This window comes from Salmo salar, chromosome ssa03 (genome assembly GCF_905237065.1).
Source record: "Salmo salar chromosome ssa03, Ssal_v3.1, whole genome shotgun sequence".
NCBI lineage: Eukaryota > Metazoa > Chordata > Actinopteri > Salmoniformes > Salmonidae > Salmo > Salmo salar.
The window spans coordinates 37,930,021-37,949,849 of NC_059444.1; the positions used below are offsets into that span (position 1 = coordinate 37,930,021).

At 45.0% G+C, this 19,829-nt stretch overlaps 1 protein-coding gene across 1 annotated transcript in view; it reads right to left on the bottom strand.

The window, feature by feature from the left end:
* Positions 1-779: 779 nt before the first annotated feature.
* The window catches only part of LOC106600145 (ephrin type-A receptor 4), a 32,386-nt gene continuing 13,336 nt past the window's right edge, over positions 780-19,829 (bottom strand). The window contains exons 5-18 of the mRNA XM_045714814.1: positions 19,360-19,515; positions 18,436-18,858; positions 14,042-14,166; positions 13,090-13,249; positions 12,850-12,961; positions 12,206-12,264; positions 11,977-12,090; positions 11,531-11,716; positions 11,319-11,380; positions 10,689-10,898; positions 10,324-10,500; positions 4,606-4,796; positions 4,335-4,493; positions 780-2,348 (exon numbers count right to left, since the gene is read on the bottom strand). Of these exons, the coding sequence (XP_045570770.1) occupies positions 2,219-2,348; positions 4,335-4,493; positions 4,606-4,796; positions 10,324-10,500; positions 10,689-10,898; positions 11,319-11,380; positions 11,531-11,716; positions 11,977-12,090; positions 12,206-12,264; positions 12,850-12,961; positions 13,090-13,249; positions 14,042-14,166; positions 18,436-18,858; positions 19,360-19,515 (2,264 nt within the window). The 3' untranslated portion in view covers positions 780-2,218. The remainder of the gene's footprint in view (positions 2,349-4,334; positions 4,494-4,605; positions 4,797-10,323; positions 10,501-10,688; positions 10,899-11,318; positions 11,381-11,530; positions 11,717-11,976; positions 12,091-12,205; positions 12,265-12,849; positions 12,962-13,089; positions 13,250-14,041; positions 14,167-18,435; positions 18,859-19,359; positions 19,516-19,829) is intronic.

Sequence of the window (19,829 nt, forward strand, 5' to 3'; positions counted from 1 at the left end):
CGAGATTAGCCTGTTCTATTACCACACTAATCTAGTGACCAAAAGACCACAATGACACCCTACAGAGAGCGGGAGAGAGAGAGAGCGAGAGACAGAGGGGAGAATTTTTTAATTTAAGCATTCATTCTAACAGCGATTCCATTCTCTTAACATGGTTTCTTCAGTGGCAGCCTGCGTAGACAGACGGACAGATTAAGAACGGGTGTCTATCTTCGTGCTCCGGTCTCCCTCAAACTCTATTAGAGTGGGCGAGTGGGTGCACATGTATCTATAGGACAGAGTGTGTTTTGTGCGAGAGGGTTTAGTCTGTGGGAGAGAGGAGTGTGTCTAACACTATTAACGGGATCAACTCTTCAAAAAGACTGTCCCAGCATATCTGCCCCACACCCCTAACCCACAGGGCAGCTTTGTGTTGGTGTGAGTGTGTGTGTTTGTGTGTCTATCTCAGATCATATGCAAAACCCTGGTGTAGAATGTCTGAGTATCCAAGGTGATATGCCTGTTGTCTCCAGCTGGCAAGGATTTTATTTAATCCAAAATCAAATATCCCTGATTTGAATGTGAAATTGAGGTTTGGTTTTGTGCAAGTACATGTCGTTGCTAAAGTGACATATCTGTGTTGTACTACTATGGATGTCCTTCACCTATGCTGTCCATGTGTGTGCCCGAAGTTCTCTCCTGCTGTGTGTGTGTCACTGTGTGTGTGTGTGTGTGTGTGTGACACACTGTGTATGCGTTTCTCCGTGTGTGTTTAGCAGATGGCTCTCTCCACACCACTGAACGTTTTAACAGAATGCCTCCCAGCACCCTTCACTTTAATCCACCTGGCTTTGCCGCCGGTCAGACCACACCAGTGCACACACTTCCCTTAGTTACACAAACACACACACACACACACACACTTCCCAATCACACACACACTTCCGCATCTGCGTCAAAAAGAAGTTCAGACAGAAATTACCCATTTGAGTCATTTTCATTATTCCTATTTTACAATGTACAACCTAGATAATAAGAAGACTATAAATAGAATGAAATCCTTTATGTACCTGATTGTATTTCCAAACAGTAACATTTACAAAGACATGTAATACCTAGAGTATATGTTAATCGTTGACTAGATAAAACTAGCTAATACCATTGTTAATGTGTTCATCCTAAATAAAAAGCCATTAAGAGCTTGGCACACATACATTCTATCACAAAACGCTTTCCTGCCCACATTTCTGTCTTTGAATATCCCAAACTGGTCCTCAAAGACGAGCACACACACCAGGGTTGAGGTCAATTCCATTTCAATTCCAGTCTATTCAGAAAGTAAACCAAATTCTAATTGAACATTTTACTGATTGAAAAGCATTGGAAGAGAATTGGAGTTGGAATGTCATTGTATTTTCTGAATTGACTGGAATTTAAATGGAATTGACCCCAACCCTGACACACACACACACACACACACACACACAGTGATGCTTCAGAACTACACTTTATCAGCTCGTCCATTAAGTTTTTCTCGACTTCCAGACGACATTCAATTTGTCCTGTTTTTATTTGTTGAACTATGCTTCACTATTAACTTACAAGTCCTTGTTGGTGAATATTTGTAGCACTCAGTCCTTGTCTACAAAGCTCAATGGATGGATGACTTCTTAGTGGGAATGGGAGCTGGAGTCCTTCTGGTATAAAGATAAATGGGTAGTGTAGTCCTGAGATGCATATGAGGCAAACTGGAGGTGTCTATTCCGTTTTGAAATGTGTACGGGAGAGAAAACAGTTTCTAAACTGAAAACAATGGCACCACTCTGAACGAGCGACAGACACTTTTCCCGCATGACAAGTCGATGTGACACAAAATCAACAACAACAAAAAATGTACAAAAAAAAAAATCAGGAGCAGATGAAACGTTATTTACACGGACACGTATGTACAAAAAGTAAACAAAAAAGGGGCAAAATGTCTCGTTGTTTCCTCAGTGTTGCGGTGAAACTATCTTCAGCAGCTTCTTCAGCCTCAGGTCAAACCTCAGGTCATAGTTCAAAGGTCAAAGTTTATAGGGTTTATAAAAGTGCTGCTTTTCTCCCTTCCGTTCATATTTTCTGTTGTAGTTTTTTGTATGTTGATGTAATTCCTTGTGAAAATCTCATTCTAAAGTGCATGGATGAGGTAAATAAAATTCATTAAAAACAAATTGTTTTAGTTTTGTATCCATTCACTGGCTCAGACGGGAACCATACTGTCTGGCATCTGTTCCTGTATTTGTTGCATGTGGGACAGCAATACCTGCTGCACACTGGCAAGGATCTGGTCCTGGTGTGATGGTGTGATAATTCCTATACTGGTCATGTCCCTGTAAACATGGAATAATTCAATTAGACATGTTCAGAGTTAAGAAGACGATGAGTACCCACACAGAAAGAAAGAAAGAAAGAAAGAAAGAAAGAAAGAAAGAAAGAAAGAAAGAAAGAAAGAAAGAAAGAAAGAAAGAAAGAAAGAAAGAAAGAAAGAAAGAAAGAAAGAAAGAAAGAAAGAAAGAAAGAAAGAAAGAAAGAAAGAAAGAAAGAAAGAAAGAAAGAAAGAAAGAAAGAAAGAAAGAAAGAAAGAGCGAGGGGATAGAGGGAGAGAAATAGAGAGCCATAGTGATATATAGAGAGGGGGGGATAGAGAGATACAGAGAGAGAGACTCACTGATGTGTGAGGGTTAGCAGAGAAATAGAGACAGCCATAGTGATACAGTGAGGGAAAAAAGTATTTCATCCCCTGCTGATTTTTTTATGTTTGCCCACTGACAAAGAAATGATCAGTCTATAATTTTAATGGTAGATTTATTTGAACAGTGAGAGACAGAATAACAACAAAAAAATCCAGAAAAACGCATGTCAAAAATGTTATAAATTGATTTGCATTTTAATGAGGGAAATAAGTATTTGACCCCCTCTCAATCAGAAACATTTCTGGCTCCCAGGTGTCTTTTATACAGGTAACAAGCTGAGATTAGGAGCACACTCTTAAAGGGAGTACTCCTAATCTCATCTTGTTACCTGTATAAAAGACACCTGTCCACAGAAGCAATCAATCAATCAGATTCCAAACTCTCCACCATGGCCAAGACCAAAGAGCTCTCCAAGGATGTCAGGGACAAGATTGTAGACCTACACAAGGCTGGAATGGGCTACAAGACCATCGTCAAGAAGCTTGGTGAGAAGGTGACAACAGTTGGTGTGATTATTCGCAAATGGAAGAAACACAAAAGAACTGTCAATCTCCCTCGGCCTGGGGCTCCATGCAAGATCTCACCTCGTGGAGTTGCAATGATCATGAGAATGGTGAGGAATCAGCCCAGAACTACACGGGAGGATCTTGTCAATGATCTCAAGGCAGCTGGGACCATAGTCACCAAGAAAACAATTGGTAACACACTACGCCGTGAAGGACTGAAATCTTGCAGCATCCGCAAGGTCCCCCTGCTCAAGAAAGCACATATACATGCCCGTCTGAAGTTTGCCAATGAACATCTGAATGATTCAGAGGACAACTGGGTGAAAGTGTTGTGGTCAGATGAGACCAAAATGGAGCTCTTTGGCATCAACTCAACTCGCCGTGTTTGGAGGAGGAGGAATGCTGCCTATGACCCCAAGAACACCATCCCCACCGTCAAACATGGAGGTGGAAACATTATGCTTTGGTGGTGTTTTTCTGCTAAGGGGACAGGACAACTTCACTGCATCAAAGGGACGATGGACGGGGCCATGTACCGTCAAATCCTGGGTGAGAACCTCCTTCCCTCAGCTTGGGCATTGAAAATGGGTCGTGGATGGGTATTCCAGCATGACAATGACCCAAAACACACAGCCAAGGCAACAAAGGAGTGGCTCAAGAAGAAGCACATTAAGGTCCTGGAGTGGCCTAGCCAGTCTCCAGACCTTAATCCCATAAATCTGTGGAGGGAGCTGAAGTTTCAAGTTGCCAAACGTCAGCCTCGAAACCTTAATGACTTGGAGAAGATCTGCAAAGAGGAGTGGGACAAAATCCCTCCTGAGATGTGTGCAAACCTGGTGGCCAACTACAAGAAACATTTGACCTCTGTGATTGCCAACAAGGGTTTTGCCATCAAGTACTAAGTCATGTTTTGCAGAGGGGTCAAATACTTATTTTTGACATGCGTTTTTCTGGATTTTGTTGTTGTTATTCTGTCTCTCACTGTTCAAATAAACCTACCACAAAAATTATAGACTGATCATTTCTTTGTCAGTGGGCAAACGTACAAAATCAGCAGGGGATCAAATACTTTTTCCCCTCACTGTATATAGAGAGGGGGGGATAGAGAGAGACTCACTGATGTGTGAGGGTTAGCAGGCTGTCAGGGCTGGTGTATCCAGCAGTAGTGAGCGTGTCTCTATACATGCCCATCCCGATAGCCTGAAGACAGTCTTCTGCTGACCACACTGACACAAACTCTGGGCCTACTACAGGCTCCAACAGACTGGGAACAGGTCTGCACAGAGAGATAAAGACAGAGGATGAGATAGTTATGGGGAGTGAGTGTTCTGCTGGAAAAACACATTGAAAGAGCTTGCAATGAAAGACATCGTGTCCCATGTGTGTACCTGTCTCCTCCTGTCCTCCTCAGAGTGGTGGTCGGGTTGCGGATCAGTTTATCCAGCATGTTGAGGATCTGTGTGAAGCTGGGTCTGTGTGTTCTATCTGTCTGCCAGCAGTCTAACATCAGCTGGTGTAGACACACAGGACAGTCCATTGGAGGGGGCAGACGGTAGCCCTCATCTATTGCTTTTATCACCTGGAGAGAGAGAGGGAGGGAAAGAGACATTTGTAATGTCTTTCTTCTTTTGGAACTTTTGTGAGTGTAACGTTTACTGTTCATTTGTATTGATTATTTCACTTTTGTTTACTAAGGGAAAATGGCGCCGGAAGAAATGGCAGCAGTTTTACGGCTCCCAACCAATTGTGCTATTATGTGTTTTTTTCACGTTATTTGTAACTTATTTTGTACATAATGTTTCTGCCACCGTATCTTACGGCCAAAAAAGAGCTTCTGGATATCAGGACAGCGATCACTCACCTCGGACTAGAAGAAGATTTTTTTCTACATTTTTAGCAGACGCTCTTATCCAGAGCGACTTACAGTAGTGAATGCATACATTTCATACTTTTTTTTCTCCGTATTGGTCCCCCGTGGGAATCGAACCCACAACCCTGGCGTTGCAAACACCATGCTCTACCAACTGAGCCACACGGGACCATGGGAGAGCACAGACTGCCCCCTCCTCGTCTCACCGTGTGCTGTTCTATCTTGCCGGATTTCTACAACAAGGACGACGCACAAGACATTCTCCGAACACCCCACAGGGCCGGCATCCCCGTTATTTGCAAGAGGAAGCGACGCAGGTACAGAGTACAAAGAGCCGGATGCCTGGTCAAGACCCGGAGAAGGCGAGTGGGAAAGCTGCCGTACCATCAATACTACTCGCCAACGTGCAATCATTGGACAATAAACTACACGGAGGTACGATCACGAATATCCTACCAACGGGACATCAAAAACTGTAATATCCTATGTTTCACGGAATCGTGGCTGAATGACGACATGGATATTCAGCTAGTGGGATATACGCTGCACCGGCAAGATAGAACAGCACACGGTGAGACGAGGGGGGGGCAGTCTGTGCATATTTGTAAACAACAGCTGGTGCACGAAATCTAAGGAAGTCTCTAGATTTTGCTCGCTTGAAGTAGAGTATATTGTGATAAATTGCAGGCCACACTACTTGCCTAGAGAGTTTTCAGCTATACTTTTCGTGGCTGTTTATTTACCACCACAGACAGATGCTGGCACTAAGACCGCGCTCAGTCAGCTGTATAAGGAAATAAGCAAACAGGAAACCACTCACCCAGAGGCGGCGCTCCTAGTTGCCGGAGACTTTAATGCTGGGAAACTTAAATCAGTTATACCAAATTTCTATCAACATGTTAAATGTGCAACCAGAGGGAAAGAAATTCTAGATGACCTGTACTCCACACACAGAGACGCGTACAAAGCTCTCCCTCGCCCTCCATTTGGTAAATCTGACCAGAACTCTATCCTCCTGATTCCTGCTTAAAAGCAAAAATTAAAGCAGGAAGCACCAGTGACTCGGTCTATAAAAAAGTGGTCAGATGAAGCAGATGCTAAACTATAGGACTGTTTTGATATCACAGACTGGAACATGTTCCAGGATTCTTCCGATGGCATTGAGGAGTACACCACATCAGTCACTGGATTTATCAATAAGTGCGTCGAGGACATCGTCCCCACAGTGACTGTACGTACATACCCCAACCAGAAGCCATGAATTACAGGAAACATTCGTACTGAGCTAAAGGGTAGAGCTGCCGCTTTCAAGGTGCAGGACTCTAACCCGGAAGCTTACAAGAAATCCTGCTATGCCCTGCGACGAACCATCAAACAGGCAAAGCGTCAATACAGGACTACGATTGAATCATACTACACCGGCTCCGACGCTCGTCGTATGTGGCAGGGATTGTAAACTATTACAGACTACAAAGTGAAGCACAGCCGCGAGCTGCCCAGTGACACCAGCCTACCAGACGAGCTAAATCACTTCTATGCTCGCTTCGAGGCAAGCAACACTGAGGCATGCATGAGAGCATCAGCTGTTCCGGCCAACGTGTGATCACGCTCTCCGTAGCCGACGTGAGTAAGACCTTTAAACAGGTCAACATACACAAGGCTGCGGGGCCAGACGGATTACCAGGACGTGTGCTCCGGGCATGTGCTGACCAACTGGCAGGTGTCTTCACTGACATTTTCGACATGTCCCTGATTGAGTCTGTAATACCAACATGTTTCAAGCAAACCACCATAGACCCTGTGCCCAAGAACACAAAGGCAACCTGCCTAAATGACTACAGACCTGTAGCACTCACGTCCGTAGCTTTGAAAGGTTGGTAATGGCTCACATCAACACCATTATCCCAGAAACCCTAGACCCACTCCAATTTGCATACCGCCCAAACAGAGCCACAGATGATGCAATCTCTATTGTACTCTACACTGCCCTTTCCCACCTGGACCAAAGGAACACCTATGTGAGAATGCTATTCATTGACGACAGCTCAGCGTTCAACACCATAGTACCCTCAAAGTTCATCACTAAGCTAAGGATCCTGGGACTAAACACCTCCCTCTACAACTGGATCCTGGACTTCCTGACCGGCCGCCCCCAGGTGGTGAGGGTAGGTAGCAACACATCTGCCACGCTGATCCTCAACACTGGAGCTCCCCAGGGGTGCGTGCTCAGTCCCCTCCTGTACTCCCTGTTCACCTACGACTGCATGGCCAGGCACGACTCCAACACCATCATTAAGTTTGCAGACGACACAACAGCTGTAGGCCTGATCACCGACAACGACGAGACAGCCTATAGGGAGGAGGTCAGAGACCTGGCCGGGTGGTGCCAGAAAAACAACCTATCCCTCAACGTAACCAAGACTAAGGAGATGTGGACTACAGGGAAAGGAGGACCGAGCACGCCCCCATTCTCATCGACGGGGCTGTAGTGGACCAGGTTGAGAGCTTCAAGTTCCTTGGTGTTCACATCAACAACAAACTAGAATGGTCCAAACACACCAAGACAGTCGTGAAGAGGGCACGATAAAGCCTATTCCCCCTCAGGAAACTAAAAAGATTTGGCATGGGTCCTGAGATCCTCAAAAGGTTCTACAGCTGCAACATCAAGAGTATCCTGACTGGTTGCATCCCCACCTGGTACGGCAATTGCTCGGCCTCTGACCGCAAGGCACTACAGAGGGTAGTGCGTACGGCCCAGTACATCACTGGGGTTAAGCTGCCTGCCATCCAGGACCTCTACACCAGGCGGTATCAGAGGAAGGCCCCAAAAATTGTCAAAGATCCCAGCCACCCCAGTCATAGACTGTTCTCTCTACTACCGCATGGCAAGCGGTACCGGAGTGCCAAGTCTCGGACAAAAAGGCTTCTCAACAGTTTTTACCCCCAAGCCATAAGACTCCTGAACAGGTAATCAAATGGCTACCCGGACTATTTGCATTGTGTGCCCTCCCCAACCCCTCTTTTTACGCTGCTGCTACTCTCTGTTTATCATATATGCATAGTCACTTTAACTATACATTCATGTACATACTACCTCAATTGGGCCGACCAACCAGTGCTCCCGCACATTGGCTAACCGGGCTATCTGCATTGTGTCCCACCACCCGCCAACCCCTCTTTTACACTACTGCTACTCTCTGTTCATCATATATGCATAGTCACTTTAACCATATCTACATGTACATACTACCTCAATCAGCCTGACTAACCGGTGTCTGTATGTAGCCTCGCTACTTTTATAGCCTCGCTACTGTATATAGCCTGTCTTTTTACTGTTGTTTAATTTATTTACTTTTCTATTGTTCACCTAATACCTTTTTTGCACAATTGGTTAGAGCCTGTAAGTTAGCATTTCACTGAAAGGTCTACACCTGTTGTATTCGGTGCACGTGACAAATAAACTTTAAGTTGGTCTAGTTCACTTGCTTTGGCAATGTTAACATATGTTTCCCATGCCAATAAAGCCCTTAAATTGAATTGAGAGAGACCAGGGTATAGAGAAAGAGGGTAAGAAAGCATGTTTAACTAACTTTGTCTACAGTGAATACATTTGCAAACATTTCTAAAAACCTGTTTTCACTTTGCCATTATGGGGCATTGTGTGCAGACTGATTTAACCTGTCTGGGCTAGGGGGCAGTATTTTCACAGCCGGATAAAAAAACGTACCCGATTTAAACTGGTTACTACTCTTGCCCAGAAACGAGAATATGCATATTATTAGTAGATTTGGATAGAAAACACTCTGAAGTTTCTAAAACTGTTTGAATGGTGTCTGTGAGGCAAAAATCTGAGAAAATTCCAAGCAGGAAGTGGCCTATCTGAGAATTTGTAGTTCTTTCTAGTCCCTTTCGAAACTACAGTATCTCTGGGGTTACATAGCACTTTCTAAGGCTTCCATTGGCTCTCTAAAGCCTTCAGAAAGCAGATTGAGGCGTCTCCTGTCTCTGGGCAGAGTATGGTAGCTCAGTTTCTCAGTGGTCTGCCTGGTGACTAAGAGATTGGATATGCGGGTTCACGAGACCACACTGTTTTTTCTTTTCCTCTTTGAATGAATACACTATTGTCCGGTTGGAATATTATCGCTATTTTACGAGAACAATACCATAAAAATAGATTTTAAACAGCGTTTGACATGCTTCTAAGTACGGTAATGGTACATTTTGAATTTTTTTGTCTCGAAATGCGCTCGCGCGTTACCCTTTGGATAGTGACCTGAACACACGAACAAAACGGAGGTATTTGGACATAACTATGGATTATTTGGAACAAAAATAACATTTATTGTGGAAGTAGCAGTCCTGGGAGTGCATTCTGACGAAGATCAGCAAAGGTAATACAATTTTTCTAATAGTAATTCTGAGTTTAGTGTGCCCCGAAGTTGGAGGGTGTCAAAATAGCTAGCCGTGATAGCTGAGCTATGTGCTCAGAATATTGCAAAATGTCCTTTCGCCGAAAAGCTATTTTAAAATCTGACATAGCGATTGCATAAAGGAGTTCTGTATCTATAATTCTTAAAATAATTGTTATGTATTTTGTCAACGTTTATGATGAGTAATTTAGTAAATTCACCGGAAGTTTTCGGTGGGGATACATTTTCTGAACATCACACGCCAATGTAAAAAGCTGTTTTTTGATATAAATATGAACTTGATTGAACAAAACATGCATGTATTGTATAACAATGTCCTAGGAGTGTCATCTGATGAAGATCATCAAAGGTTAGTGCTTCATTTAGCTGTGTTTTGGGTTTCTGTGACATATATGCTTGCTTGGAAAATGGCTGTGTGATTATTTTGGGCTATGTACTCTCCTAACATAATCTAATGTTTTGCTTTCGCTGTAAAGCCTTTTTGAAATCGGACAATGTGGTTAGATTGACGAGAGTCTTATCTTTAAAATGGTGTAAAATAGTCGTATGTTTGAAAAATGTAAATTATAGCATTTTTGAGGTTTTTGTATTTCACGCCACGCTGTTCCACTGGCTGTTGAATAGAGCGGGACGGTGACGTCCCACGTAGCCCATAGAGGTTAACCCATTTTAGAATAAGGCTGTAGCGTAACAAAATATGGAAAAAGTGGGCTCTGAATACTTTCCAAATGCACTGTAAACGTATAACTTATTCCACATTCAGGGGAAAATCCAGGTTTGAGTTATTACATAGAAAACACACTTACATCCTGGTTACTCATGTCCCAATATGGTCTCTCTCCATAGGACATCACCTCCCACATGACCACGCCATAGCTCCAGGTGTCAGAGGATGGGGTGAACTTCCTGTAGGCGATGGCCTCTGGAGAGGTCCATCTGATGGGGATCTTCCCCCCTGGAGAGTGGTACGTCCCAGTCACCTCCTGTAACACACGGGAAGAGAATTTTATTTGAAACCACAGTCTAGCATTAAGGACCCATATTTCAAAGGAGAGTGATCTTACAACCATTGAAACATGAACTTGAATCTTGAACATGAATCTCACATACTAAATCATTACCCCAGTGTAATAGGCACGTTAGTGTTCTATGTTCTCCTCTGTGTTCTTACCCGTGTGGTGTATGCAGCCTCAGGGTCATCCTCCAGCACTCGGGACAGGCCGAAGTCAGACACCTTACACACCAGGTTGCTGTTGACCAGGATGTTGCGGGCAGCCAGGTCTCGGTGAACGTAGCTCATGTCAGACAGGTACTTCATGCCCGACGCGATGCCACGCAGCATGCCCACCAACTGGATCACGGTGAAATGACCATCGTGTTTCTAATGGAGAGAGAGAGAGAGAGAGACTTTAGAACATGTGTCAAACTCATTCCATGGAGGGCTGAGTGTCTGCAGGTTTTCACTCCTCCGTTGTACTTGATTGATGAATTCAGGTCACTGACTTGTAAGGAACTCCCCTCATCTGTTTGTCTAGGTCTTAATTGAAAATAAACCCCCCTGCTTTAGAATATAACACACAGTACAAAGACAGAACTTCTTTCTAATCTTTATTTAACTAGGCAAGTCAGTTAAGAACAAATTCTTATTTATGACAGCCTACCAGGGAACAGTGGGTTAACTGCCTTGTTCAGAACAACACTTTGTCAGCTCGGGGATTTGATCCAGCAATCTTTTGGTTACTGGTTCAACGCTCTAACCACTAGGCTACCTGACACTCCAAGGAACATGAGGACCTCTTACCCTAAGGAAGGCGTCAAGAGATCCATTCTCCATGTACTCTGTGATGATCATTACTGGTTTACCTGCACAGGAGACAAACAAGCAGCGATTAAGACAGGGGGGTGTTCCACAAGGATCAGTTTTGGGTCCTCCGCATTTTTATATCTTTATAAATGCAGACAGAACCTGTCAATCTCTGCTTGGATTGATCAAAGTAGCTGTCAATCACTCACATCGCGTGACCACGCCCTCCAGTCTGATGATGTTTGGGTGGTCGAACTGTCCCATGATGCTGGCCTCAGAGAGGAAGTCCTGCCTCTGTTTGTTGGAGTATGCTGCCTTCAGACTCTTTATGGCCACGTAGATCTCCCTCTTTCCCTGGAGACGCAGACGGCCACTACACACCTCCCCAAACTCACCTACAACACACACACACACACACACAGTATAAATAACTACACACCTCCCCACACTCACCTACAACACACACAGACACACACACACAGTATAAATAACTACACACCTCCCCAAACTCACCTACAACACACACAGACACACACACACACAGTATAAATAACTACACACCTCCCCACACTCACCTACAACACACACAGCATTAGCATCACACACCTTCAAACCTTGATGATTTACTGTGAGCGTGTGTGTCAGGCTCCCTTACCGATGCCAATGACCTTCTCTATGTGTATGTAGGAGGCGTCAATCTCTTTGGCAAACTCATGAACCGCCTGGTCCGGGTCCTCATAGGTGAACGGGTCCACGTATATCCTCACACCTACAGATGGAGAAAGGGAAGGAGATGGGTTGGGAAAATGAGTTCCACGCAATCCGTGTTCGTGGAATAGGATGAAGGGTGCGTGTGCATGTGTGGTGTGCATGTGTGGTCTTACCTGGGTTTAGGTGTTTCTCCTCATCTGAGTCTTGCTTGGCTTGGCTGTATTTGCCCCTCCTGAAAGAAGAAAGTTAGAGGAAGAAGTGGCGAGCGTCACAGAACACACAATGTGAGTGATTGACAGCTACTTTGACCAATCCAAGCAGAGATTGGCTATTCAAGGTGAGTAGAAGGGAAGAAGGAGAAGGTGGATGGAGGGTGGGAAGGAGAGAGAATAGTGCCTCGGGTAATATAGGAGGAAAGGTGTGTTATCTTACAGAACCTGTCTGTAACACTACCCATTGTGTCTTTAAGCGGTGTGTGTGTCATACCTTGAGAGCCACTGTCAGTAAAAAGAGGTCTCAAGGGAAAGGTTGTGTGTGAGTGTTCCGAGGCCAGGGGGAAGCTGATACAGTGGCTGTGTTGTTGAGGAGACACTGATGATAGTCAGGGACAAGGGGATTACCAGGTGAACAATCAGACCTTTAGAAGGACAAACTGTCTCCTCTTTAATCCCCCTCCAAAGCCCCAGGTGATCTCTGTGTGTGTGTGTGTGTGTGTGTGTGTGTGTGTGTGTGTGTGTGTGTGTGTGTGTGTGTGTGTGTGTGTGTTTTAGCAGTTGCTTGTGTTTCTGAGGCCATATGTGTTTGTGCTTGTTTGTACCTGCGGCTGATGATGAAGACTGCGGTGGAGATGAGCAGTAGAATCACACCTCCACTGATTGACAGCAGGAGCAGGGTGGAGTTAGCAGCATCACCAATCAGAGGCAAGGGATCTGTCAGTGGGAGGGGACAACAGGTTATAAACCAGGATGTTTTCATTAAAAACAGGTTCCAAAAAAAATGCAATATATCTTGCTCAAAAACAGCCAAATAGAATAGAATACATTAGAATGTCTTCTACCTGAGTTGGTGGAGAACTCCAAGGGGCCGCTGAACTCTCCGTATCCGGCGGCGGTGCGAGCGCGCACCTGAAACAAGTAAACAGTAAGCGGACTCAGCCCAGTGATGTCAGCACTGCGAGACGCTGTCTTCATGATGCGGTAGGAGCTCTCCTTCTGATCCTGATTGGAGGAGACAGGAAGAGAGAAACAGGGGAGGGATCTGTTAATGCCTGAGCAGAAACCTGCGGTCAAATACATGAACCTTTCCCAGATACAGCATAACTTAAATACACCCCATTTTAATTGGCAAGTGTAAAGAAAAGGGGTAACGGATGAGGTCATGATCCTAAAATGTAACTTGAAGTTGCAGAACAATGTGATCTGTGTGGTTCTGGAGCGAAATACCTCTCCCTGTGGACTCTAGGCCTATAATCACAAAACCAGACAAGCAAGGACAAACTGTAGCCACACAATTCCAAATCAACTACAAATCACTCCCGCCCATCTAGCTCTCTTTTTCTCTCCCAAGTCCCACAAAAAATGTGTATCTCGTATTCTCTCCCTTCCTTTCTCCCTCTCTCTTTTTCCATGTCAAACACAAGGAATGCTTTGAAGATTGTTTATTGGTTGTTTTATAGGTCTATTGATACCAGTTTAAGCAGATAGCATGTGAACACTCACAAACATGCATAGATACACAGAACACACACACACCAGTTATAGCTTTCCATAGACTCTTACTAAAAGAAAGTGGCTGTCCCCATAGGAAAACCATTTGAAGAACCCCTTTTGGTTTCAGATAGAATCCTTTTGGGTTCCTTGTAGAAGCCTTTCCACAGAGGGTTCTACCTGGAACCCAAACGAGTTCTCCTATGGGGACAGCCGAAGAACTCTTTTGGAACCCTTTTTTCTAAGAGTGTAAAAAAAAAAAAAATCTGATTTCTGAACCGCGGTTCCCATGAGGCGTCTCACCTTCTCGTAGTACTTGACCTCATACTCCAGGATCACCCCATTGGGACGATCGGGCTGTTGCCATGCCAACGACACACCATGCCTGGTGACATCACCAGCCTGGATGGATGTAACTGGGGAGGGAGCTGAGTGAGTGAGAGAGAGAGAGAGGTACACAAGTTGAAGAACTAGGACAGCCCAAGATATATCACAGCTTTTATGTTTGTGTATTGAATCTCTTGAATAGTTTACCAGAAAATAATATATAAAGACACATTGGCATAACATCCGCAAAATAAAATAATTCAAGCTACAGGATTGACAGGTTTTCATCCAAATCCACATTTGGAGTTATAAAAAAAAACAATTCCCTGAATGTTTGATGGCAATCACAATGACCCAATTCACCACAGCTGAGTCCTGGATGACACTTTGACCTTTTCTCTAGGGAACAGGCCACGACCTTTCTCACCTCTTTTCAGCCTGTCTTTCTATCCCTTTATCATTGCCGTTCCCACTTCCTTTCTATCCCTTTATCATTGTCTTTTCCACTTCCTTTCTATCCCTTTATCATTGTCTTTTCCACTTCCTTTCTATCCCTTTATCATTGTCTTTCCCACTTTCTTTCCATCCCTCCATCAATGTCTGTCCCTTCCCTTTCTATCCCTCTAATATAGTCTTCCTCTTATGTCCCTGTATTATTGTGATAGTCCCTCTGACATACTGAATGACAGAAGGGGGTTCAGTCACTGGTCTATGTGACTGTACAGTGTATGATACTGACTAAAGACAGAAAATAGTTATTTCAGAGTGAATGAGTATTGAATGACAACACTGTTTCTGCCTTTGAGTAATAGTTCCCAGCCCTCTCATTTACCAACCAGTAGGTTACGCTACGCTACACAGGGAAACAACACACTTCCCACAGGTAGTCAGAGCAGGTGTGTCTGCCACTATCTGGGACTCAGAGACCGCGTTTACCTAGGCATCTGATCTTTTTTCTTCTTCCATTCATTGATATTTTGACCAATCAGATCAGCTCTGAAAAAGATCTGATGTCAAAAGATCTGATGTGATTGGTCAAAAGGTCAATTCCTGGAAAAAAAATATCAGAATTGGGCTTCCTGTGTAAATGCAGCCAATGACATTTTAGAGATACTAGAGTCAGTGGGCTGTGTTCCAGTTCACGTACAGTAAACCACACGGAAAAAACACGTACATAAGCACACACTCCATTTGACTCACACTCCCCGTAGACGCTCAAATGAAACACCTCATAAAACTTTACAGACCTAAATGTAGAGGTGATCAAACCAACACACTTTCTCCCCGCACTCAATACACACACACGCACACACCGTGGCATAAGCCAATAAGATGATGATCTCCGTGGAATTCTGTTCATGTCACCGAGACAAGTCACTCACAAACACACTCAGACACGCACACACGTAACTCCCATGTACTGTTCAGAATGTATTCACACCCCTTAACTTATTCCACATTTTGTTGTGTTAAATTCTAAATGGATTACATGCAAATGTATTGAAAATGAAATACAGAAATATCTAATTTACATAATTATTCACACGCCCGAGTCAATACTTTGTAGAAGCACCTTTGGCATCTAGTACAGCTTTAAGTCGTCTTGGGTATGTCTGTATCAGCTTTGCACATCTGAATTTGTTTCTTGCTAATTTTCTCAAGCTTTGTTATGTTAGATGGGGATCGGCGCTGAATAGCAATCTTCAAGTCTTTCCACAGATTTTCCATGGGATTCAAGCCTGGGCTTTTGCTGGGCCACTCACATTCTTGTTCTGAAGCCATTCCAGCCTTGCTATGGCTGTATACTAGGGGTCATTGTCCATTTATTGTCCCCTGTATCCTTACCCTTCTCCCAGTCCATGCCACCAAAAAGCATCCACATAGCATGATGCTGCCGCCACCATGCGTCACGGTAGGGATGGTGTTAGACGGGTGATGAGCTGTGCCCGGTTATATCCAGACGTAGCGCTTTGTATTCAGGCCAAAGTGTTTTATCTCATCAAACCACAGAATCTTTTGCCTTATACTTTGAGTCTTTCACGTGCCTTTTTGCAAACTCAAGGCGTGCTGTCATGTGACTTTTTCTCAGGAGTGGCTTCTGTCTGGCCACTCTAGCAAAAAGCCCAGATTAGTGAAGTGCTGTAGAGACTGATGTCCTTCTGCCAGGTTCTCCCATCTCAGCCAAGGAACTCTGTAGTTCTGTCAGAGTTGTCATTGGGTTCTTGGTCACCTCCCTGACCAAGGTCCTTCTTTCCCGGTTGCTCAGTTTGGTCGGCCGACAAGCTCTAGGCAGAGTCTGGGTAGTTCCATATTTTTTCAATTTCCCAATGGTGGAGACCACTGTGCTCTTGGAAATTGTCAACACTCTAGAAATGGTTTCATACCCTTCCCCAGATATATGCCTCATCACAGTTCTCTCTCAGAGATCTACAGACAGTTTCTTGGACTTCATGGTATAGTTTCTGCTCGGACAACTGTGGGATCTTATATAGACAGGTGTGTTTTTTTCTAAATCATGTCCAAACAATTGAATTGGCCACACGTGGACTCTAATCAAGTTGTAGTGACATCAAGGATGATCAAAGGAAATTGGATGCACCTGAGCTCAAGTTGGAGTGTCATAGCAAAGGGGTGTGAATACTTATGTAAATGTGATAGTTCTGTATTTCATTACCAATAAAACATTTTTTTTTCTAAAAACACATTTACCCTTTGCCTGTAAGAAGAAAAAATATATATACACTGCTCAAAAAAATAAAGGGAACACTTAAACAACACAATGTAACTCCAAGTCAATCACACTTCTGTGAAATCAAACTGTCCAGTTAGGAAGCAGGATGGCACATCAATGCGAGCTGTGGCAAGAAGGTTTGCTGTGTCTGTCAGCGTAGTGTCCAGAGCATGGAGGCGCTACCAGGAGACAGGCCAGTACATCAGGAGACGTGGAGGAGGCCGTAGGAGGGCAACAACCTAGCAGCAGGACCGCTACCTCCACCTTTGTGCAAGGAGGAGCAGGAGGAGCACTGCCAGAGCCCTGCAAAATGACCTCCAGCAGGCCACAAATGTGCATGTGTCTGCTCAAACGGTCAGAAACAGACTCCATAAGGGTGGTATGAGGGCCCGACGTCCACAGGTGGGGGTTGTGCTTACAGCCCAACACCGTGCAGGACGTTTGGCATTTGCCAGAGAACACCAAGATTGGCAAATTCGCCACTGGCGCTCTGTGCTCTTCACAGATGAAAGCAGGTTCACACTGAGCACGTGACAGACGTGACAGAGTCTGGAGACGCCGTGGAGAACGTTCTGTTGCCTGCAACATCCTCCAGCATGACCGGTTTGGCGGTGGGTCAGTCATGGTGTGGGGTGGCATTTCTTTGGGGGGCCGCACAGCCCTCCATGTGCTCGCCAGAGGTAGCCTGACTGCCATTAGGTACCGAGATGAGATCCTCAGACCCCTTGTGAGACCATATGCTAGTGCGGTTGGCCCTGGGTTCCTCCTAATGCAAGACAATGCTAGACCTCATGTGGCTGGAGTGTGTCAGCAGTTCCTGCAAGAGGAAGGCATTGATGCTATGGACTGGCCCGCCCGTTCCCCAGACCTGAATCCGATTGAGCACATCTGGGACATCATGTCTCGCTCCATCCACCAACGCCACGTTGCACCACAGACTGTCCAGGAGTTGGCGGATGCTTTAGTCCAGGTCTAGGAGGAGATCTCTCAGGAGACCATCCGCCACCTCATCAGGAGCATGCCCAGGCATTGTAGGGAGGTCATACAGGCACGTGGAGGCCACACACACTACTGAGCCTCATTTTGACTTGTTTTAGGGACATTAGATCAAAGTTGGATCATCAGCCTGTAGTGTGGTTTTCCACTTTAATTTTGAGTGTGACTCCAAATCCAGACCTCCATGGGTTGATAAATTGGATTTCCATTGATTATTTTTGTGTGATTTTGTTGTCAGCACATTCAACTATGTAAAGAAAAAAGTATTTAATAAGATTATTTCTTTCATTCAGATCTAGGATGTGTTGTTTAAGTGTTCCCTTTATTTTTTTGAGCAGTATATTTCATCAATTTTGAATTCAGGCTGTAACACAACAAGATATGGAATAAGTCAAAGGGTATGAATACTTTCTGAAGGCACTGTATACAGACACACACCAGTAGGCACACAAACTTCTTCCAACTTAATCCAGTTCACATTCCCCCATTAAAGGCTACCTGCTTCACAGACATTCTCACACACTCTCACACACCCCTCAATCCCCCACACTCCATGCAATGCACAGCCTGTTCTTGGCGCCTGAAAACACACACACACACAACACTCCCCTCGTTACTTACATACTCCTTCACACAAACTCACCGGCCTGGTTGGTGGTGAGAGTGACAGACACACTCTGTCCTGCCCCTGCACTGTGGCCCTGGGAGACCCCGTTGCGGGCGAGGATGGTGAAGGTGTAGCGTGTGTGTGCCTGCAGCTCGCTCACACACACCCTGGTGGCCCTTAAGCCACTCTGCTGGGGAAAGAACAGGACATCTTGACTGCAGGGCAGGCAGAGCTGGGCCCCAAGAGGACCCTTAAGAGCCCCTAGGCTACCAGCGTCTCCAAGTTGACTCCCAATCTGAGTTTGATTCCCGGTTTGACTCTCAGGTCCGTGGCAGAGCAGGCAGTCCACACTGTAGCTGATGTCACTTCTCCCTCCGAGCTTGAGGGGGGCGCTCCACTCCAGAACCACTGACGTCTCGTTGACCTCGGAGATCAGCTGCTGCGGAGCAGATGGGGGTTCTGGGATACATAGGACAGGGAGGTTGAGTTAGAAAATATATTGTGGTTATGGTTATATATTCTTTCCTCTGTGGTACAGTTTTTCGTTATGTTTTTGTGTGAGAGAGTGTTGTCTGTTTTCTCAGGCTGACTGGCTAAACCCTGTGCTGTATATAGGCATAATTAAGTTTATGACAAACAGACCAAGGTCTCAGTCAGATCACAGTTGCTGAGGGAGAGAGAGAGAGAATGAAAGAGAGAACGAGAGAGCGAGAAGGAGAGAGAGGGACAGAACGTGACGTGGAACTGAGCCCGAGGACTATTCATTCGATCGCAACGCCTTATCTCCCATCCAGGACATGGTGGATTAGTCAGAAGTCATTAGATCAGTACAGAGGGACGACTGAGAGGAAAGAGAGAGAGGACAAAAGAGAGAAGAGGAATAGAGAGGAGAAAGAGTACAGATTGATCGATTAATCGACCCCCTGGGGGGAAATGTTGTGTGTGTGTGTGTGTTCTTACGTGTGCAGGGCATAGATGCAGGGTCACTCTCAGAACGGTAGTATCCCGGGTTGCAGTCACAGACAGTAGCCCCCTCCTTCTCTGCGTGACTGTGCGGAGGACACTTAGAACATGCTCCGTCTGTAGACACAGCTCTGTTGAAACCGACCTTACACGCTACAGAGAGAGGGGGGAGGGGGATTCCATTCATTTTTATTCTAGTACAATCAACACATGCATTGACATGACAACACTTAGTTTGACTTATTCAGAATGCCCAACCCCTATGGCTGTCAACCCATTCATGAAATCCTTCACAACTCTTCTAGAAGTAATTACGTTATTATCTCTATTCTCCCCCTATTTCATTTCCAGGGGGTGACCAAGTCATCGCAGTGGGAGTGGTTCGGAATGTGGGATGAGTGTTTTATGACACTCATCAGGAGAGGAAGTCTTCCCATAGGAATGTCCCGTCTCTGTAATCAACGCTG